At 32.2% G+C, this 22961-nt stretch overlaps 2 protein-coding genes across 17 annotated transcripts in view; both read left to right on the top strand.

Moving 5' to 3' along the window:
• The window catches only part of LOC105839426 (WD repeat-containing protein 7), a 22013-nt gene extending 9122 nt beyond the window's left edge, over positions 1-12891 (top strand). For 8 of the 15 annotated variants that reach the window (XM_012685723.3, XM_012685728.3, XM_012685732.3 and 5 more), the window contains 15 exons: positions 144-363; positions 605-719; positions 830-1035; positions 1193-1330; positions 1486-1554; positions 2862-2963; positions 5350-5562; positions 5786-6050; positions 6263-6482; positions 6636-6861; positions 7015-7352; positions 7613-7936; positions 8066-8158; positions 8401-8598; positions 8755-12891. In XM_012685723.3, coding sequence (XP_012541177.1) covers positions 144-363; positions 605-719; positions 830-1035; positions 1193-1330; positions 1486-1554; positions 2862-2963; positions 5350-5562; positions 5786-6050; positions 6263-6482; positions 6636-6861; positions 7015-7352; positions 7613-7936; positions 8066-8158; positions 8401-8598; positions 8755-8940 — 2913 coding nt within the window. In that variant the 3' untranslated portion in view covers positions 8941-12891. The remainder of the gene's footprint in view (positions 1-143; positions 364-604; positions 720-829; positions 1036-1192; positions 1331-1485; positions 1555-2861; positions 2964-5349; positions 5563-5785; positions 6051-6262; positions 6483-6635; positions 6862-7014; positions 7353-7612; positions 7937-8065; positions 8159-8400; positions 8599-8754) is intronic. The other 7 variants (XM_012685724.3, XM_036285742.1, XM_012685725.3 and 4 more) reach the window with 4 other exon arrangements.
• A 2122-nt stretch (positions 12892-15013) lies between these two features.
• On the top strand, positions 15014-17494 carry LOC105839428 (nucleolin). Of its 2 annotated transcripts, none has more exons than XM_028189689.2 (4): positions 15014-15237; positions 15466-16685; positions 16800-16935; positions 17054-17494. In XM_028189689.2, exons 2-4 carry the CDS (start codon positions 15508-15510, stop codon positions 17231-17233), a joined length of 1494 nt encoding a protein of 497 aa, XP_028045490.1. In that variant the 5' UTR covers positions 15014-15237; positions 15466-15507; the 3' UTR covers positions 17234-17494. The 2 variants fall into 2 exon arrangements, with proteins under 2 accessions (XP_028045490.1, XP_012541193.1); XM_012685739.3 differs by having other exon boundaries at positions 15015-15237; positions 15493-16685.
• Positions 17495-22961: the final 5467 nt, after the last annotated feature.

Genomic DNA, 22961 nt, shown 5'->3' on the forward strand with positions numbered 1-22961 from the left:
AAAAATTTTCAATGTCGATAATTTTAACCACTTTACCTACTGCCTTTTTTCACAAAAATATGGATTGATTAGCTAAAAATCGATTGAAGTTTAATATATAAAGAGTTACATATTTGTATTTAGTTGTATATTTTTATTTGCAGCCTAGGATACAGAAATGCGTTTGTAGCGTTGCATCGGATCACAGTGTTACCCTACTCTCATTAGCGGAAAGGAAATGCGTCGTGCTTGCTTCGCGACATCTTTTCCCAGTTGTAACTATCAAATGGAGACCGCTAGATGATTTCATGATAGTCGGATGTTCAGACGGTGCCGTATACGTCTGGCAAATGGAAACTGGTCACTTGGATCGCGTACTTCATGGTTTGTTTGCTCCAATTTCAGTCTCTTGAGTGTTATTTGTATTTTTTTTATCTTTTAATTCTTAAGATTTTGCCAGATTTTCCTTTTTCAGAGCTTTGAAGCTTTGGATATTATTTATTGTGCTCTCTGTTTTATGTTATTACATTTTTTAATTGTGTGTGAAATTGGTGCGCGCGCGCGCGCGCGCGTGTGTGTGTGTGTGTATGAGAAACGTGAAAATAGCGAATTGTTCTTTTTTTAGGCATTATCGCGGAAGAGGTGCTCTATGCTTGTGATGAAAACACTATAGCGGCAGCTGGCGGATCCGCTACCGGCGGTGAGCTAGGACTAGCTAATCCTGCTGTACATTTTTTTAGGTAAATGAAATTTTGCAGCATAGATGGTGAGAATCTCGCGTGTTCTTGTATGAAATAAATCATTCGGGGAAACATTCTCCGTTACAGTCTATCCAATTTTTACTTCTCAGGGGTTTGCGTCATCGAAACTTGTCGGCGATTAGACACGCGACGCAAAGAGGGCTGCATCAATTGCAACAGCTCCACGGTGGACATGGTCCCGACCACGGGAATCAGATAAAAGCCAAAGGTTCGCCGCTGATGATCCAAGGATTCAGAAGTAACCCAAAAGATCCAGAAAGTCATATTTTATTCTTTGACATAGAAGCACTGATAGGTATGGGATTTCTTTATACTTTATACATCATACTATAATAGTTCTTTTTAAAAAACTGAATTTTTATTTATCTGTAATTCTTCTATTTATTTTGCATTGTATAATAACCTGTGTTATGGCATAAATAATGATAATAATTTATTTTTTTTTACCACAGTACAATTGCTCAGCGACGAGTATGGTGCCATGTCGCCTGGTTCCTTGGAAGCACAAGGACTTATCTCCGCTGCCGAATATCAGAAAGTTGCAGCACTCACTCAATCCGCCAGTCCTGATGCGCATAAGAAAATTGTTGGTAAGGATCTCTTTATGTTATTTCAAATTATATAAAAAATTATGATAAATATATGTTATATTTTCAAATGACTATTAAGTAAGTACACGGTTCTTTTCGCAGTTTTATCCATCTAAAAATAAATAGTGAAGCTATCTCTATGTATCCCTTTGTAGACTTTTTCGGTCGCGTCAAGGATAAGGCGGGGGATGTTGAGCGAATATTGAAGGAGAAAGATCGTCATGGTATCGTGTTTTATTATTGTTACTTGTTTCGCAATTCTGTTTATATATTTTTTATTTTTCGCAAAATTGCCAATTTTTTGCATCACAAAATGCCTATATATTAATGTTCAAACTTTACAAGAACATTACAAACTTTACAAGAAAATATCAATATTTTCTTGTAAACCTTTTTACAGAATTTCTAAAAATATTTTAATAATACGATTTATTTACATGTTTTATTAATTGATACATGTAAAATAACACATGATATTGTTGTCCTTCTTTGTCAAATCTTAATTTGATTTGTGATTGCCTAAAGGCTATTCTACAATTGCGTAAGTGTGGTCGTAAGTGGTTGTAAGAGTGTTGTAAGGCGTCGTTGTAAAGCGGTACTTTCGGTTGTAGAGCGTGTTGTGGAAGATGGTTGAATTTCATCTTTCACGACTACAACAGATGTGAACGTAAGAGCCAACCAATCAGAGTGCTGTTCACGTCATCCGCACATATGCCGCACACCGCCATAATTTACTGCACTCTGATCAGTTGCTGTAATCAAGTTTACAACGTATCTTTACTCTATTGTAGATTGATCCGTTGTAAAACATTTATGACTACTACTACTCCTACTCCTACAACCTTACGCTTACGCAATTGTAGAATAGCCTTAAATTGAAAGAAATTGTTTGGCATATATTTTATATTTTATTTGCAAAATGTTCGTTATATAGGATTTTATTTTTTTTATGCTTATTAGTTTTTTTTATTAAACAATTATATATTCTAACCTTACATCAATTTTTTCATTCATATCCTAACCCTTTTTTGTCATATTGAATCTTAAAACCGTACCGCACCGTCATTTGAGCATAGCGAACCTACGCGGACCCGAGCTCATTACAATGCAGACAAACACCTACACATAAACATATACACATACACTCATCCATACTGACCCATCTACATATATACGACACATACACATACACAATCTACGTAATAGTAGTGTAGTAAAACCAGTGAAAGAGGCTGAGAGAAGGCCCAATGTTATACATGCTGCATATCTATCTTGGATCTGGCACATTAAGTTAAGAAAAAGGAAATTGAATCTTAAAGGTTTATAACTATGAATTTTCACACACACGCACACATTTTTTTTAACGTGATTGCTTCGAATGTATGAAAGATTATTTATTTCTCTATTTTCTAATAGGTTGCAATAATGTTAGTGTTTTTCTATAGACTTGTTCAGTTCAGTCATCTGTGATATATGCTTTCTTTTCGATTATTGTGCTACCTAAAGTGCTACGACATATTTCTTTCTGTAGGTATATTGGCTAAGATGAAGGAGGGTGCAGAGAATGTACATACTAAGTTACAGGCCAAAGCAGAAAGCGTCGGCCTCAAGCCGTCCACATTTGACGGCAAAGGTTAGATAATATATATTTGACAACGATAAGTTTCTTTTATAATTTATGGTTCCAACAATGTCTCGCACGAATTTATTTTGAAAAGTTTTTAGTTACCCACTCACACTATGATTCTGGGGGTCTATTACGGTTCTTAGGTGAGTTCACTCACTTTTCACATTTCCAGCACTCTCTCCACTGATTGGTGTATACTTTTAGAACTAACAATATACACCAATCACTGTAGCTCACTTTTCACATTTTCACAGTGAGTGATCTCACCTAAGAACTGTAATAGACCCCCTGGTGTATCAATACATAGAAAAAATTGTCGTCAGTTTTTTTAAAGCACTCTTATTCTCTCCGTTTACTTTATATTCTTAACAATTTTATTAGGTTTCAAGGGAGTAACAAGGAGATGGATATTATTATTACTAAGATTGCTTTAATTCTATCAATTTGCACGCTTGTGACAACCTTTTAACAACATTTATTGTCATCATTGAATTATCATTTGCTTTTTTTATTTAGTAATTGATTATGTTTGTAATTTGCTCGTTCGAGAATCATATATATATATATATATTAATTATTAGGATTTTTCGTTCTTTTCAACTGGATTATACACTGGTGCAATAAATTAAAGTGAGACAAATATGTTTTTCTCATTCTAACTTATTGCACCAGTGTAGCAGTGCAGCGAAAAAGAACAAACCAATTGTTATTCTTTGGCATGTTAAGCGGATCCGGTAGTGACAGAGTTACCGACATTTTTGGGGGAACTTGGATTTTCGAATTGGAATAACAGAATGCAAAATCCTTACAGAATTAAAGTACGCACAAAAAATGAAGGGGCGATGTACGATTTGTTCTGATAAATAAAAAAAAATTGTTATTTATTAGTCACCTAACGACAATATTTGCTTTATACGAAAAATCTACAGTTTATATGTATAAAATAATTACGTCGCCTCCCCCTCCCCCTAGAAAAAACTCAGGAATAAGATTGATATTAATATGTGTACTTTAATTGTGGAAAAGAATTTCTAAATCTGTACAAGAAATACATATAGTCTCATTAATGATGTGCATAAATGCTCTACATTATCGACCTCGATCAAATTTCAAAGGCACTCCAGGATCCCTTTAAGCAACTGAAATGCCCTCTTAAGCACATAAAGCTAGAAACTTTGAGAGGTACCCAAGTAGTTGTTCAAACTTCGAATGAAAGCGCACATACACAAATATCAATGAGTATTTGCAAAAATGACGTTTTTATTATCAAGTAGTGAATTAGTAAAATACGTGGGTGATAGGGTAAGGTGTTATGTGAAAGAAGAAAATGTGCTAAATGCAAATTATTTGATGTACTGCGTAATCTTTTCTAATTTCTTCATGATTCGGGCATCTGTGGTAAACATGTTTTTCGGTATTCTTGGAAGTGCAGAAGGACACACTAAGTACAACGTTTCTTTTTTTTTCTTACGACTTTTTTAGCCATAATTGCAAATGATAATTATTTCCTTTAACTCCAAAACGATTTGAACAATTACTTGGGTACCTCTCAGAGTTTCTAGCTTTGTCCGCTTAAGAGAGCGTTTCAGTCGCTTAACGTGCCGAATACGTGTGTATGTGTGTGTGTGTTTCTTAATTCAAAATAATGTGCTGTTCAATACTAGTGAATTTTTATTAGTGGTTTTATGGATGGATTTTTATTATTACGTTTATGTATTTATTCTTTTGTTGAAAGTTTATTCTAATGTTTTTCAGTTGCATTACATGATTACATCCAGGGTTGGGTAAGTTAATATATTTTTTTAACTAAATTAAATTAAAGTTAATGGATTATAAAATTAATTCAGTTAAGTTAAAAGTTACATAAATAAAACACTAACTCAGTTAAAGTTACATTAAGATTAATTTAACTCAAGTAAAAGTAAAAGTAAATTTTGAGAAGCTTTATTTATATTAAATTAAAAAGCCATATAATTGATTTAATTCAGATTACCAACATAATTACAGTATCAATCATCAAATATATTTAATATTTTATTTGTAAATTAAGTTATAATAATTATATGAAACAACAAAAAAAATATTGTTTTCATGCAGGAATGTATTTTTATTTTATAATTTTTTTCTTTTACTCAAATAAAATTTTTAATTTAGGAAAAAAGTTAATAAGTTAAAGTTTATACATTTCAACAATAACTAGTTAAAGTTAAAAATTAAATTATTTAAGGTTAACTAAATTAAATTAAAAGTTATTAACTTTTTAACTTTATTATTAACTTTTAACTTTTTAATTAGTTACTACCCAACCCTGATTACATCATAGCTGTCCCTGTTGTTTTGAGTATTATTAAAAAAATTATTGCAATGTTTATATTTATTCAACTTTTTGCAGGTGACAGTTGGAATAACAGCGATGCGGCGAAGAATAGTTTGAAACGAAACGGTGCGTTCAGCGAGCCAAACGCGACAATGGAAGTAGCACAGTTGCTTTTGAGCCTTTTGCATGCTTGGGGCATGGATCCAGACTTAGATAGAGTTTGCGAGGGAAAGTTGGGTTTACTACGGCCTATGGTTCCTGTTTCATTCGGTGTACTATCCAAGGGAGGTATGTTGACACTTGAAATTATAATATATATGTGTTATTTAAAACCATCTATTACAATTTACATATAATCATAATTTAAAACATTTACAAGAGATTTTTTTAAGTTGAAGATTTATTTACATTACATGTACAAATAATTTTTTATATTTAAAATAAAGAATAGTATTAATTTTTATTACAATATTTTAATACAAAATATAGAAAGAAGTCATATACATTGCAGGTTACATGTCATTGTTATTGCCAACTTGGCAGACACAGCTTGAACCGGTCGGTGAACCTACGACTCAATTGGAGCAACGCTTACCTGCTGAACTAGTTAGACAAGAGAGACTCACTAGAGCATTCACAGCGAGAGCACATTGGGAATTATCAACAACATTAACGAGTAATCATTTACTGGCAGTAGTCGCGTTATCGAATACTTTAATGTCAATGAACAATGCCACGTTTGTACCTGAACAAGAACGAAATCGCAAAATGCATAGGTGAATTAACTTAATATAAAATAATTAAATTACACAATAATAAATAATATTAGTTTTGAAAATTATTGTATTATTATTCTAATATAGTTATGTAGCATTTAAAAGAAAGTTACACATAAAATTATATTATAAAGGAAACGTATACAGTCTCGAGATATAACATATTAATATGAAAATATAGTTTTGAAAGTAAATTTACTATCAATATATAGGCCAGGCAATAGAGGTGCAGTAAACTGGAACAAGACAGAAGAGGAAAATGAGGAAATGTACACGGTACAACAAGCGCAGATAAAGCAAGGTTGGTCCCTTCTAGCCACTTTGCATTGTGTATTACTACCTGATAAAGTTGCGGCACAAGGTGGTGCTAAGACCTTTAAGCGACCTCAAGTAGAAATGATGGCACGAAGGTGGCAACATCAGTGTGTAGAGGTTTGTTGTTAAATCACATTGAAGATATTGTTAGTTTTATTTATAAGTAATCATTGGCATAACATTTAAATTATTTTCAAGTTATTAAAAATTGAGTAATTATTGCTTGCCTTATTTTTGAAAATAACATAAGATTATTCGATGCTGTTTCAGATTCGAGAAGCAGCTCAAGCTTTGCTGCTTGCCGAACTTGGCAGGATGGGCTCAAAGGGTCGTAAAGCGCTTGTCGATAACTGGTCGCAATATTTGCCGATGTATAGTACTCAGGAGCCAATCGCACCGCAACCACAAAGTCAAACTTCGCCGGCTGCCGGAAGTCCGGTGCCACCATCCGAATCACAACCAGAAGAAGAAGATGAAGAAGAGGAATTAGCTGAAGGTGAGAACTATTAGAGAAAGTTTTCTTCTAAACAAGTAAGAAAAATTAATCAGACATATACATATATATTACTTGTTTTGATTTACATTTATTATGCGATATATATATTGCATAATAAATGTAAAATAATTTAATTGTAATCTTTCTTGATAGAGTTAAGTATAGCCAGGAAGCCATCGAGCGTAGCGGAATTGAAGCGAAAGCAAACTACGGCGGTAGTGTTGTTGGGCGTGATAGGGGCTGAATTTGGTCAAGATGTAACTACTACGAACCAAAGAAGGGATAACGAGCAAAGACGGAAAAGTTCGATCGTGGAAGGCTTTGGCATAGGAAATAATAATCTTGCCAGGCATACTAGCTTGGCACTCACTCATTTATTGCACGCGCCTCATTCTCCCAAGTTACCGTTACACACGGCATTACGAAGAGCAGCGATTGATCTTATTGGCAGGGGATTTACTGTGTGGGAACCCTATCTTGATGTATCCAAGGTAAATAATTTTTTGAAATATTTATTGGGATACTTTATTGCGTCATTTTAGTCTTTTCAGATTTACATTATTATTTTGTAGTATTATTTAAATAAATTTTGACAAGATAATAAAACATTACTATTATTGAATAGACTAAATTAAATATAAATATTATTGTATAAAAGAATTTATTAATATCTTTTGTATAGAATCTTTTATAATTTTGTTGTATAATTATGGATAAAATTGTTATTTTTAACTCTGTTTTTTAATCATAGGTATTATTAGGCTTATTGGAAATGTGCTGCGATGCGGATAAGTTAGTGCCGAGTCTGACATACGGCCTTCCTCTCACCCCGCAAGCCGACACTTGTCGCACGGCACGTCACGCTTTAACACTAATTGCTACCGCTAGGCCAGCCGCCTTTATCACCACGATGGCTCGCGAAGTAGCCAGATTTAACACTCTTCAACAGAATGCTCAGACTTTGAATGTCAATCTGGGTGCAAGTGTTTTAACTAGGGCAAAGCCAGAGATCCTCAGAATCGTTGAACAACTAATTGACAAGATGCAGAGTGAGATGAGCGATCTTCTTGTAGAGGTATTAATCTAGTTTTTTTTATTAAGAACAAACTAATTATAATGAAAAAGAAATACGTTAATATGACATGCTTTATAAATTTACAACAATGTGTATTTTTTTATTAATTTGCATGTATTTATGTCATAGGTCATGGACATTATTCTACATTGCCTTGATCCAGGTCATTTGAAAATGAAGCCTTTGAACGAAGTATTTCCGGCAGTGTGTAGATTTAATCAAGTAAGTTTCTTACATGTACACACACACACACACACAGATATACACACAATTAGTATTTTTTTATTGACTTATTACTGTTTAAGGATTGTGATTTAATCTTTTAAAATAACGTAATTACATATTTAAATTTGTGTCGTTTATCGAAATTGTATAAAACAATCTTTTATCATTTTCAAAGTTTTAGTTTATATTGTACATAATACAGATTACAATTTATTTATTCAAAATTTTTTTATTTACAGGTCAGTCATTGTCCAGCAACGCGCAGGATAGCGGTTGGCGGTCGCGGCGGTCAACTAGCATTATACGAATTACGAGGTAATGTCAAATGTCAAACCGTTCCAGCTCACTCAGCGCCGGTTACCGCGTTGGCCTTTTCACCGGAAGGGAAGTTCCTTGTTAGTTATTCTTGTTCCGAGAATAAACTATGTTTTTGGCAGGTAAGCGTAAAAAATATCACAATGTCTTATTCTTATTGCCAATATTTACGCTTATATTGCTCTTGTTAACATTTATAGATTTAGATATAAAGATTTTAATAAGATGTGCTCTACTTTATCTACTATCTTAAATATAACACATCGATTATTTGTCAGCAAACCAGTAGCGGTATGTTTGGCCTGGGCAACTCACAGACTCGCTGCGTCAAATCGTACAGTACTGCGCCCATCAACGACGTGGCCCGATTGAACCCTATGCGTTTGGCTCGGCTGATTTGGATCAACAATCGCACAGTCACCTTAATGCTCGCTGATGGCTCGGAAACGCGCTTCAATGTTTGAACGCCACAAAAAATCAGTCTGGAACTATCAACAGTTTTGTTCGACAAGCAAAAATAGCTTGTTCGTCGTTTAGTTCCGGCAGCATCGATTGATCCCGGTTTATGCAATATTTTCTTCGTTAACATATTTTTCACAAGAATACTGCAGATAGTCTACAACAGCAGCCACAGTCATACTGTTTTCAATGAAGCTAGTTTAAGCATCTCCAATTAAAAAATGCCATTTTATCGGTTAAATCCTTGTAGAATAATAATTGATAAATAAAAGAAGATATAAGAAATTTACATATATGGATTCATGTTTTTAAAAAGTATGTAAATTTAAAGAAAACATTGCATAAATCAGTTTTTAATATATACAAATTATTTATTACATTATCTTTTTTCGTTTATAATACACATTAAATGAAAATATTAATTTGTGAGAGTTAGCTAATCGAAGCTGTCGATGTTTTAGTCAAAATAATTCGCGCGTAACTCTCGCCAGAAGCACCGCCGCTGATTTCAGCGCACTCATTGGTACTTAATTTATAATATTAGTACTAAATCAAATTTTATTGTGCTGTCACTATCTGTATATCATCGCTGTATATGGTTGTTCGGATCCTCATTTATGATATTCCCCTTTTGGATTAGAACCAGGATCAACCTTATTTGGCGCTAAATGCGCGATTTAAGTACGCAGTTCATCAGCAATAATTTTTCACGCAAATTGTGCGAGATCAGAGAAATTATGCAATGCGAGTTTGTTCCTGCCAATTCTTCGGAAGTTGCAACGTCTGTAAGATATATAGTTTGTTATATAGGTGCAAAGTTTTAATTTTAGTAACAATCGGATATTTTGTCATAACTTAGATACTCGTTTAATAGAAATAAGGATTGTTTTCATTTAGCTTTATTAGGCCATGCAAAACCATGAAAGAAAACATTATATTGTATTTGTAGCGTGTGTGCGCGCGCGCGCGCGTGTGTGTGTGCGTGCGTGCGTGCGTGCGTGTGTGCGTGCGTGCGTGTGTGCGCGTGTGTGTAGGCCGTTTTCCAACAAGCGACACGGAAGGACACAGTGTAACACAGTGGATCATTTCATCGTTGTTTAACATTGACAAACAACAAGGATGAAATGATTCACTGTGTTACATTGTGTCCTCTGTGTCGCTTATTGGAAAACGCACGCGCGCGCGCGCACGCACGCACGCACGCACGCACGCACACATTGCTTGAAAGTATACTGCCACTTCAGGCGGATTAAATTTGCACATGTTTCGTTGTTTCTCTTTATTAATTTTTCGGTATCTTTTGAATTGCCTAATTCCAAGTTCGTTTCTTTGAATTCTACATCACGTATTTGCAAGTTGAATGTTAAGTCAGATTGCATTGTTTGAGATGATGCATTTTTTTATTAAAGCAAATAAAATATCAAGAAAAACAATAGAATCGTATATACATATATGTAGCTAAGAATAATGGCTGCGTTTAACAGAAAAAGCAGTTTTGTAACTGTTGTAAAATTCTTTTATATTATTGGTATTTATGCATTTAGATCCGACAGGGACTAAGGGCAAGGAACCAATCGTGTTGATGAATTTTACAACAGTTACAAAGCTGCTTTTTCTGCTGAATGCAGCCAATGATGGCAGTAAAGCTGACGTGGCCGTAGCTCGGAGGCTCTGTTAAATTTAATACCTGGCATTTGACGAATATTCCACGACCAAATATCAATATTAGTATTTATTTAATAATTTAAGATTGAGTCAAGTCCGTTCTTCGAGATCGGTTAATCTGAAGATCGCTTCGTCGCTCTTTTCTCGTCATTTCGAATGAAGATTTCTCTCTGTTTGTGAGCAACAGACCGCCATGTGCATAGATTACACGTAGGATTAATTTATATAATTTTTATTGTACGCGAATTCGCATTATATGATGCTATACTAATGCGTATCAGGTGTGCCGAATGTCGCGTGTAAATCTTTTTTTCTTTATTTTTCAATCCATTGCGGAAACAATGATTTTAGGATGAAGGTGTTATTTATTTATAATTCTGTATTTTCATTCTCGCATTTTTTAAACTTGTGTGACTCGTGTGTGATTTATTCCGCATGAATCTTCATGAAGGATAACATTTCCTTAGCTGAGATTTGAGTCTGGATAATTTCGGAACGATTAGCAAATCGGCAATGTATGAATTTGATTTTTGATTGATCATGTTTTTTTCTCGCGTTAGAAGATTAGTAAGACAACTTGAAGAAATATGTGAATAGCTTTAAACTTAAACTGTGCTTGTAGAGTAAAATTTTGGCAGCAGGGATAATTCTGACTGTATATTATTTTGGAGAATGAATCAATATATGTGTTAAAATTACGCTTATATAAATTATAAAACGTTTTAAAAATACGCTTCTTTTGTTTTTATGTATCTATAATTGGCAATAAATTCGCGTGATTCAGAAGTTAATAAATGCAGCTCACGTAGAGAGCTCTCTCAGAGTGAATAGTTCAAAAAATTGGTCTTTTATATAACATTTTTAAATTATGTAGTTTATTTTACTTTATTTATAATTATATTTTATAATAAATACCTTAACATCTTTTATTTTCACAAAAAAGCAATGGCATTACAAAACTGCACCAAAGTTCAAAGTGACACCATTGCTTTTTTAAGGAAAATTTAAAAATAGTATCACATCTACACTTGAGTTGATTATTAGATATCTCGATATAAAAATCAATAATTCTCTAACATTCTACTAAAGATTAAATCAATAAAATAAAATTTTCTGACAATTAGGAGTTGGTGCTATAAGTAATGTGCAACAATTTTATAATAAAACAATATATATAATACTGTACAAACGTTTCGGTTGAATTTTTTGCCGTCTTCTCCCCAGTTCATAGTTACTTTAAATTTTAATTACAGAATTGCTAACTCCTAATTGCTTAAAAAGCTTATTGTATTGAATGCATCTCGATAAAATTTAACTTTAAATTTGAATGTTGTTCACACAAGTTTACATGAAGTTTACTGATTTAAACACAAAAGAGTTTTGACTTTCACATAGACTATGGAGTTTTATTAGAAAGAAAAATTGATTCGAAATTATATGTAGTAGAACAGATAAATTGTTTTCAATGTTCTTATGATTTAAGATTCTTAATCATAACAAGCTTCGTTATATTGACGCAATCATATCCATATTTTATGGTACGTTATAGTGCTGATTGTATCACGCAGGCGTGTTTGCAATCGGTATATAAAGTATACTTGTCTTATGTCTCTTCGATGATAAATTCGGAGAACAGTTGGTTCCTTCGGAGTTTCAACATAATTGAATATGTATGTATTTTCTCGCACAAAACTCATTTTTCAGAAGAAAAAAAAAAATAAAACCATGTAGAAAAGGAACATTTTCTGTCATTCTTTTCTTTTTTTTCGAAACTTAATATTGATTTCGAAATTAACGAGACGAGCATTCTACGAAATTCAGCGGTCGATGCGAATCGATAGCATTAAGTTTCAACAATTTGATCGATCGATTATAGGAATGAGTTTAATTATCGTCTGATTGATCATAGGCGACGTGTATGTATGTACATACATACATAAAACCAAGTTGCGCCTAATGATATTTATGCGATTCAATTTTTCGTATGTGATTTGCGCACATTATGCACTATATATTTTCCGGAACACTCCGATGGAACAAATTATACCGGATAATACGTTCTATCCGTCTTTTTATAATTGTTGACAGACGTAATCAAAAGAGAGAAACTTCAAACTTAATCTTTTCTTCAAGCATAATTTTTTTGAAGTCGTGAGTTTTAGTCGCGAGTTTTTTTTCAGTCTTATTAAGTACACACTTTTGAAAAGATGAAATTAAGATACAATTAAGTGATTAAAAAAACAGCTTGGTGTATTGCGGAAATAAATAAATAAAATTTTCTTTTACTCATATCTATTTGTAACATTACGATTAATAGAATTGAATATGTAATAAATATTTATAATTAAATTAAATAATTTAAAAAGTTAAACTTTTATTATTTTGTTAATAAAAAAATCATGTTACTCAATTATAACAAAAGGAATTAGAAACATTATTGCTTTAAATATACATATATATTACTTCGTGCAACACATATATACTAGTTGATTTCATATCAACAATACAAAAAGAACTTCTAGAGATAATTATTATCTATTTATCAGGGTTGGGTAAATCAATATATTTTTTAACTAAATTAAGTTAAAGTTAATGGATTATAAAATTTAGAAAATAAAAGAAGTTTTAATTGGTTAAGTTAAAATAAGTTACACGAATAAAAAACTTATAATTCAGTTAAGGTTATATTAAGATTAATTTAACTCAAGTTAAAGATTATTTTGAGAAGCTTTGTTTAATTATATTAAATTAAAAAGTCATATTAAAATTTATTTAATTCAGATTATCAACATAAATCGATTATCAAATATATATTTACTAATATTTTATTTGTGAATTAAGTTATATAATATTAATTATATAAAATAAAAAAGTATATTGTTTTTACAAGAATGTATTTTTATTTTACAATTTTTTCTTCTATCCAAATAAAATTTTTAAAAAAAGTTAATAATAAGTTAAAGTTTATATGGTTCAAAAACAACACTTAGTTAAGGTTAAAATCAGTAAAAATTAAAATTAAGTTAAGTTATTAACTTTTTAACTTTATTCTTAATTTTCAACTTTAATATCCAATCCTGCTATTTATCTATTTATATATATATATATATATATATAGTTTAATTGTTTAAAAAATTCATTTAAAAACAACTTTATACATATATTTTATATTATTATTGTCAATAAAGAGAAATTATGTAACGCAGTTGTAAAATAAGGGAATTAAAAATCATTAAGGTGCCTTTTCACTCTGACGCTTGACGCTCATTTTCAGCATCAAAAGACATCACGTGACTAAAAATAAAGATATCTATTCGTCATTTTTAGTCACGTGATGTCTTTTGACGCTGAAAATGAGCATCAAGCGTCAGAGTGAAAAGGCACCTTTATAGTGTAAGTAGAGCTGAGTAGAGCATTAAAAAAGTAGGTATTGTGTGCTTTCCAGCAAGACACAGTGTAACACAGTGTCCATTAGTGTGAGAAAGAACATGTCAGTGTGTCTCGCTCACATTAGTGGACACTGTGTTACACTGTGTCTTGCTGGAAAGCACACATTTTCTCACGTCCCCGCCATTTTTCTTCAAACTAGCAAGTAACTAGCATAATGTTTTATCAGAGAGGAACCTAAGAGCGGCTACCGCGGCTTTTTTCGTGCGACCAATATTTGACTAGCATCAGCGCCAAACGTGGATGTAAAGCCCGTTCTACTATACATTGGCCTAGTTTACATCGTGCATTTGATACGCGTATCAAATAGTAAATAACTAGTGAATGTGTTTAATCATTGGCTGATCAGCTTAAATTCACTACTTGATACGCGTATCAAATGCACGATGTAAACTAGGCCATTAATTGCAGTCGCCAGTTGCAATTTACAATACCCAATAAATGTCTTTAACTAGAAACTAAGCGCCTATTGAATGTCGCAAGTCGCAACTAGCTGCTTGCGATTAATGTAAAACAGACTTTATATACATCCACGTTTGGCGCTGATGCTAGTCAAATATCAGTCGCACGAAAAAGGCCGCGGTGGCCGCTCTCAGGGGCTCGATTCTTGAATTCATTCGCAAGAGAAACGTATTCGCAAATTCTGTTCTTACAGAAAAGTTAGAAATTTATTGGATATTGTATGGCTTTTAACCAATAAACTTACAACTTTCTGTTAGAGCGAGTATTTGCGTATACGTTTCTCTTGCGAATGACTTCAAGAATCGGGCCCCTGGTTCCTTTCTGATAAAACATATACTGCTCTAGTTTACACCGAGCACTTGGTACGCGTATCAAGTAGTGAATTTAATCTGATCAGCCAATGATTAAACACATTCACTAGTTATTTACTATTTGATACGCGTACCAAGTGCTTGGTGTAAACTAGAGCTATGAATACCGGCCTTAGTCTTCATAGCACCAACCAATTCAACCTCCATCTTGTCATTTCGTTCTCCATTACATGTTGCTTAACCACGCTGGCTATACCTACGAAATCGACTACGACCTACGGTACGGTACGGCCATTCGCATCGATTTGTATGCTGCACGTTGCACGTTATTTTTTAGAACATAACCTTGCGACGATTTTCTTGGCAATTATTTCACGAGATCTTCACTGAAAAGTATCTTGAATCGTTCTTGGAAAGGTAAGTTAAACGCGTGTTTACAAATATCTTGTGGATAAAAGTACAGTTGTATTTTATATAAACTTAAACGTGCGACGAACTTTGGATTACCTCCAATATGTGAACCTCCGTTAAACTGATATAGCGTGACTTATATTCTGACTAGAGATTAAAATTTTATAAATCTTTATAGTTTTTTATAGTTTCAGGATTCGATTATGTCAATTCATGTATATCACTTATTTTTAGTTACATATTTATCTCTTGGCATTGCAGAATATTTATTTCCAAATGAAGACCAAAGTAGTAGAAAAGAAAGGAAAGAAACGATCGCTTAGTGAGACTTCCATTTCTGTAAAGTCGAATCAGAAACAAGGGAATGCCAGTGAACTCAACAAGAGTTTGAAAAAACCCAAATTTGATAAATTTGTTTCTAAACAAAATGGAAATTCTGTACTAGGAAAAAAAGGGGCGATTCCTAAGATAGTGGACAAGCAGAAAATGAAGCAGAACAAGATAGAAAAACAGCAAAATAACGCTGTAGAACTATTGGAAACAAAAAGGGATACAGCAAAGACAAAAGTAACTGTGACCTCTAAGAAAGAAATAACTAGTAGAGCTGGAGCACCTCGATCAAGAAGACGTCATTCTTTTAATGCTATCAATCTTACTGTGGATCAGATGATAAAAAAGATTGAAGAAATTAGGAGTAGAGAGGTATTGTCAAAGAGAGCAAAACGGATATTGGGTAAACTTAACAGAAAATTGAGAGAACGTGGAAACGAAAAATTAGGTACAATAGAAAAGGAAAGTAACAAAAAAGTGGCACATTGCACAAATTTATTGATGAACAAACAGAAAGCTAACAATAATGATAAAATTAAAATAAAAAAGGACCATGTTCAAAGTAAAGGTAAGCCACAGGAAGTTGGTGATTATAACGATAACGATAACGATAACAATGACGATGATGATGATGATGACGATGACGATGACGATGACGATGACGATGACGATGATAGCAACGTCGAGGAAGAAGATGACAGTGATGTTGAGGAAGAAAGTGACAAGGATGAGAATAACAAAAGCAAGACAGGGAATAAATTTATAGATAATAAATTAGAAATAGAAAGTGATGACGATAAAGATGATAAGGAAGATGAAGGGATAGAAGATGAAGAGGATGTAGAAAGTGAAGAGGATATGGATGTGGAGGATGAGGAAGATGATGAGGATGAGGAGGATGTAGAGGACGAGGAGAACGAAGAGGATGAAGAGGATGAGGAGGACGAAGAGGATGAGGAGGATGAGGAAGACGAGGATGACAAAAATATAATTAAAGCAAAAATTTTAGAAGCGAGAAAAAAAGAAATACAAAACAAGAATAAACAAGCCCTACAATTTTTGGATAATCAGACAAAAGAAGTAAAGGAGCGATATGTCCTGTTTGTGGGTAATTTACCACTGAAGTAAGTGAATGTTTTTAATTTTTCAATATTTCTGTTTTGTTTTTTTAGCTGGACACACACACACACACACACACACACACACATATTATAGTAATCTAAATATCTAATTTACAGTATAACTGAGAATGAAATCAAACAGCACTTCTTGACAAGGGTTGATAAAATAACGAGTATCAGAATTCCAACTAAGCCAGATAAAACACCACGTGGCTTTGCATATGTGGAAGTGACAAATAATAAAGATTTTCAGGTAAAAGTCTTTTATATATACTATTTTTTATACAATTTATATATTCTTTTGTTGTTATATTTCTTTATTCAATGTTATTACATCTTATTGTAACATACTATTTTTATATTTTTAACAGAAAGGTCTCTCGTTAAATCATACATTTTTAAAGAAAAGGAAGATAAATGTTGAACACTCAATCTCATCCAAGGGTGGCAAAAAGATAGAAGATGCTACTAAAGAGGCAAAAACACTTGCGATTGCCAAAAAATTAAAATTGCGAGCACAGAGGGCTGGAAAGAAGCCAATAGGAAATTAAAAAGCCATTTGAAAAGAAATGGGATTTCGAAAAACCGAAAATTTAATGAAATAAATAGGATTAATTAACAAAGATCTATTTACAAAATCATTATTTTAAACATTTAGTATTATGAATGAAAGGCTTTAATAAGGAAGCAATTATGTCAGTGATATAGATTCTTTTAAGTATATTTTCTATGACCAATAAAATACAATATAAACATAACATACATTCATACTGTTTTATAAATGTAATTCTAAATATATGAATTATATTGATTTAATTTTTTCAAGCAATAAAATTTTTTTCTTTGTTAATTATTTTAATCAATTATATATAAAACATTTGTAATTTTGTTTAAATACAATAAGAGACAACTAATCAGAGTGTTAATGCAATTTAACCAAATGCTACATTTCTCTCTCTCTCTCTCTCTCTCTCTCTCTCTCTCTCTCTCTCTTTTTCTCTCTGTATATGTGTTTAGCGTGGATATGTTTGATTAGCTGCGTTTCGATATTCACTTAGTTACTGCAACAGAACTGAAAATCTACAGTGTATGTGATGTAAACTATAGATTTTCAGTACTGGCAGTACTGAATATCGGAACGCAGGCTTCATATTTAAAAAAAAGTACGTTTGAATGGGATGACATCGTAACTTTTGGATTCGTACAATCTTGCCACATCAATAATTTATAATTCTGTATAAGGAGAAAATTATTGATACAGTTATATACAAATTATTCCATGGATAACGCACATATGCATACGAAATTCATGTGGTGCAAGCGCCGATTTATTCGAGAGAATGCTGTTTCACAGGATTAAATTGAATAAAGTTTATTAAATATTTAATATGAATGAGAATAGCAAACAGAAAGTTGAGACAAATAATTCTTTTGATAATGAAAATATGTCGCCGATTAAACTCGTAAAGGTATTGTTTTTAAGCATATTCTTAGTAATGATAATAACTTAGCTAGCCAGGCCTGCTAAAATTACACCGTGAAAGCTTTACAGCAAGGATTGTTTTAATTTTGACAACAATTTTATGACAAGTAATTGTTGCTTTGTCTTTTAAAAGTTTCGAGCAAATTTACGACAAAAGTTTTTATCACACGATGCTGTAAATAACAGAGAAAGACTTGTACATAAATATGTACAGAAATCACAAGGTTTGCTCCGGAACGATAAAAAACAGCAAATCTTGCCACACGATATGACAATAAATTTATGGCAGGAACAGAAAAAATCTTGCTAAGCACGGATAAGCAAGGAATAACGGTAAATTAGTAGCAAGAACAAAGTAAAATTTGCCGAGCACTTTTGCACCAAAATTGCGACAAGGTATGCCCGCAAAAACAGCTTAGTTTTTGCTGGCATGGCTTCTCGCAAATACCTAGTATATGACACATATTTTATGCAAATAATAGGATTGCATTATCAGGTTTTAACAAGGACCACTTCATTTTCGGGTGACTTCCCTTACGGAAAAAACACTATTTTTGAGAGTTTATACTCAAAATTGAGTGTTAATACTCGATTTTGGGAGTTTACTCCCAAATTTAGGTGTATACGCTCAAATCTTAAGTATTTACATTAAAGATTGAGTGTTTATACTCGAATATTGAGTGTGTACATCCAATGATTGAGTGTTCATACTAAAGTTTAGATTTAAATACTGAATATTTAAAAGTATACTCTCAACATTTGGATATAACACAAAATAAATGAGTGTATACTTCCAACATAAAGTATGAACACTGAAACGTTGGGGATGTACACTCAACATCTATCGGTTGAAGGTATACACTTAATATTGAGTGTGCACTCTCAAACATTGGATTAGAAAATATTAAATAAAAATAAAAGCAAAAAAAGCAAGTTCAACCAAGATTAAAATTAATCTGCATTGATAGAAATGGACATAAAACGAATATCTAAAATAAACATTTAACTAGAGTGTTCAGCTGGCTTTGAGTATTAATTTGAGTATTACTTTTAACTTGGATGTTTGCCATCTATAATAATTGAGTGTTAATTTCAGTGTTATTCTTAAATTTAGGATTAACATTTAATTAGATGACGAACATTCAAGTTGAGAGTAATAATTAAAAGTAAATTAAAGAGCGAACACTCAAGTTAAGTGTTTACACTGAATTGAGTGTTTACCCCTTGTCCCAAATTATACTCAACTTGAGTATTTTTTAAGTGTTATTTTTAGTGTTTTTTCCGTAAGGGTTGACTATCTACCCCGAGATGGCGCATTTCTCGCAAAAAAGATTTACCTACTGGGTGAATAAAAGGGACTTGTCGAGAACAGAGAACCGAGTACAGTACGATTGCATCATTCACATATGATATTGGACTGATCAGTACAATATTTCATTTTTGTCGATCTTAATTTCGACAAGATTTGTCCTGTTTTTGCCACAAATTTGCTATCATATTATGTATGGCAAGGTTTGCCTTGTTTTTAACACAAATTTGTTATACTTTAGCAAGTTTTATTCTATTATTTGCATAAAATATGCGTCATACTATTTACGACAAGCCTTTTGCTAGCAAAAGCTAAACTTAATGCGGATACACCTTGTTGTAATTTTGCTGCAAAAGTTTGCGGCAAACTTCGCGCAAAGTTTGCGTTATTTTGCTAGCTGGTTACAAGATAGGTTACAAAAGGAAACATAGTAGATTCCCGAATGTTATACACATCAATATTTTATTACATCTTTCTTACATTCTTTATTACATCGATCATTTTGTTATACATTTTGCTCACTTGTGAATCTTCATAATAGAAAGAATTCTTTAAACGTATATTTCCAGAAAAATTAAATAAATTCTTGCAGATTCGAATTCGTGTAAGTATAGCTTAGCATAATCTAATGTAATCTAACGTACTGCGCATGTATGCACGTGTAGTGTGCGAGTGTGTGTGCCCGGGAAAAAATGTTCCATATAAAAACATATATAAATATATGTAAAATATATGTCCATCATATATGTTTATATTAGTCTAATTCCTTCTTTTTGTAAAATTTCTCATATAAAAAAATAAGGTAATTATGCAGAACAGGGGCGACCTCACCGATGACCTTGATATATATGTTGTCAGGGTCATTATTTTGAACAACTTTTTCCTATACATGTTACTGTCGCTCGGCTTTAGTTTCCGAATTATACACAAAAATTATTAACAAATTAAAATAAAAGTTTAATAAATACAATGCAACACTTCTTCGCTGTGGTATAGAGATGGACTGATCATGTGATATAGACATAGACCTTATAGATATGGACCGGCAATTGCCTACAATTTGTGTATAGAAAACGGTGTCCAAAATAGATGCGAGAGAGAAACAGACTTTTTAGTACTTCTTTCTCTAAAGTTACCGGAAGTAACTATCGCGCATGTCAGCGCGCATGCGTACATATGTAATATATACACATATATAAGTTAAAACACGTGACCCAGATAGCCAAATAAAGGCAACGTGTTGTTATTTTGCTGTCACTTATTCCCTATTAATTTTATCAAACTAAAGCCAAGGTGTTTCTTCAAACTGCCTGTCGTTTTGACATCATGTAAAATTCTACATTAGAATTCAACAAACTGACGGCAAGTTGTCAACATGCATGCACAATTGCTGTCAATGTGACAAGTTTATTATTCCTCAATGCATGCACTTATAATTTTATAAACTCATGAAGATTATTTGCTCTCTTGATGTTAACTTCGTTCCACGTTAAATTACAATGACAGCAAATTGTGGGCAAGTTCACAACATACATGCAGTGCATTAATTTGCTTAATCTCGCTTGGCTATCTGGGGACTAGATCCGTAATCAGAACGTATCCAATAATTGGATTTCAATGTATAATATGTGCAAGCATGCGCGAAACATATTTCCGGACTCTAGAGAGAGAAGTATGGACACGCGGTTTCGCTTGGTATGTTGGTATTGCCAGTCCATATCTATAAGATCTATGGATATAGAGAACGCGTGGGTAGGGGAGAAGCTCTGCCCCTCCCCCTGCACCCCCTCACGGTAATTTTTCCTAACTGTAATCCATCAATTTTATGTCGTTATTTGGTTAATGCGAAAACATTGGAAATGAACAACGTGGAAAGTCGCAAACCTATGTAATATTGTACAAGCGTGGACGTCGTTTACTTTACGTTTTATAAATACGATACATGATATCAGTGTTTTACGTAAAGTAAACGACGTCCACGCTTTTTCTATATTACATAAGTTTTATGACTTTCCACACAAAACGAAACTAAAACATTTTTAAACTTTTTTTTCTCTTTCTTACACCTCCTCCCTACTTACAAAGCAAAGCAGAGAGACGTACGAAGCTTCTCCTCCTGCATCCTGCCCACGTGTTTTCTGCACCCTACTCTCCTCTCTGTTTCAAAACTAATAAAATTGAAGAAAGAAATTAAAGAAAAACTTTTGTGTATAACTCGGAAATTAAGGCCGAGCGGCAGTAAAACATGTATAGGGAAAAGTTGTTCAGAATAATGACGCTGACAACATATATCAAAAGGTCATTGAAATCGGTGAGATTGTCCTTATTCTGTATAATTACCAAAAATAATTGTCATACTGAAAAGATAGAAACTAATTAAAAAAATAATTTTTGCATTGCTTTTTTTAATTAAAAAAGCTAAGTATGAAAAATTGTCCATATATCCAGATAGCTAAATGTCTTGATGTTGCAGTTATGTTATCAATAATCGTGCAGTAACTAATTTAGACAAACTCGGAACAAGGTGAGATAGCATTATGTCTGTTAGGTTGAACTCATATGAATTCTATTTTTAACAATAGCAAATTGATAGCAACATGTCAGCATTAATTTGTTATCAATCATTTTTGTTGTTGCCATGTTGCTGTTATATTGCAAACAATATAATGTATAATTATTGCTGACCGTTTCCTTTTTTAAATGTCTTCAACTGATTGCATGTATAAGTAATCATGTTGCTGAATTCGTAATGTGTTTTATTTCGATGTCAACAAATGTATTATAGCAAATATACATCTATAACAACACATGCAATGCATTAGTTTGCTCAAAATTCTACATCACGCTTGATTATCTGGGTATAATTATATATATTCCGGAACATATATGATTACATATAGACAATTTTTCATACTTACCTTTTTTAAAAGAAGCAATGCAAAAATTATTTTTTTAATTAGTTTCTGTCTTTTCAGTATGACTATTATTTTTTTATATTAAACAAAAATTTTACAAAAAAAGGAAATTAATATAAACATATATGAGCAAATATATATATATTTATATATATTTTTTTATATGAAACATTTTTTTCTGGGTGTTTATTTATATTATATTAGTTATGTTATACGTATACGTATAATTTTCTCTATTCTATAGTCTTCATACAATATATTACAATATAAAGTTACATCAAAATAAAAAAAATAAATAAAGCAAAAGTTCTTATAATAATTTATGTATCGTTTATTTATAATATTTAATGTATTTATTAGAATTAATATAATAAAAAAAGTTATATATTGTTACATGAAAATAATTTTATTTTTATGCGCGGATATATTTATTGTAAATATATGCACTTTTATATATTTTTGGGTTATTTATTTTATTAAAATTAATCATGCAATTTAATTTATAAATGTATATAGACAACCAAACGTGCCAGAGCACGAATTGAAAACTTCTAATATATATTGCTGACAAA

Source organism: Monomorium pharaonis, chromosome 4 (assembly GCF_013373865.1).
Source record: "Monomorium pharaonis isolate MP-MQ-018 chromosome 4, ASM1337386v2, whole genome shotgun sequence".
Taxonomy (NCBI): domain Eukaryota; kingdom Metazoa; phylum Arthropoda; class Insecta; order Hymenoptera; family Formicidae; genus Monomorium; species Monomorium pharaonis.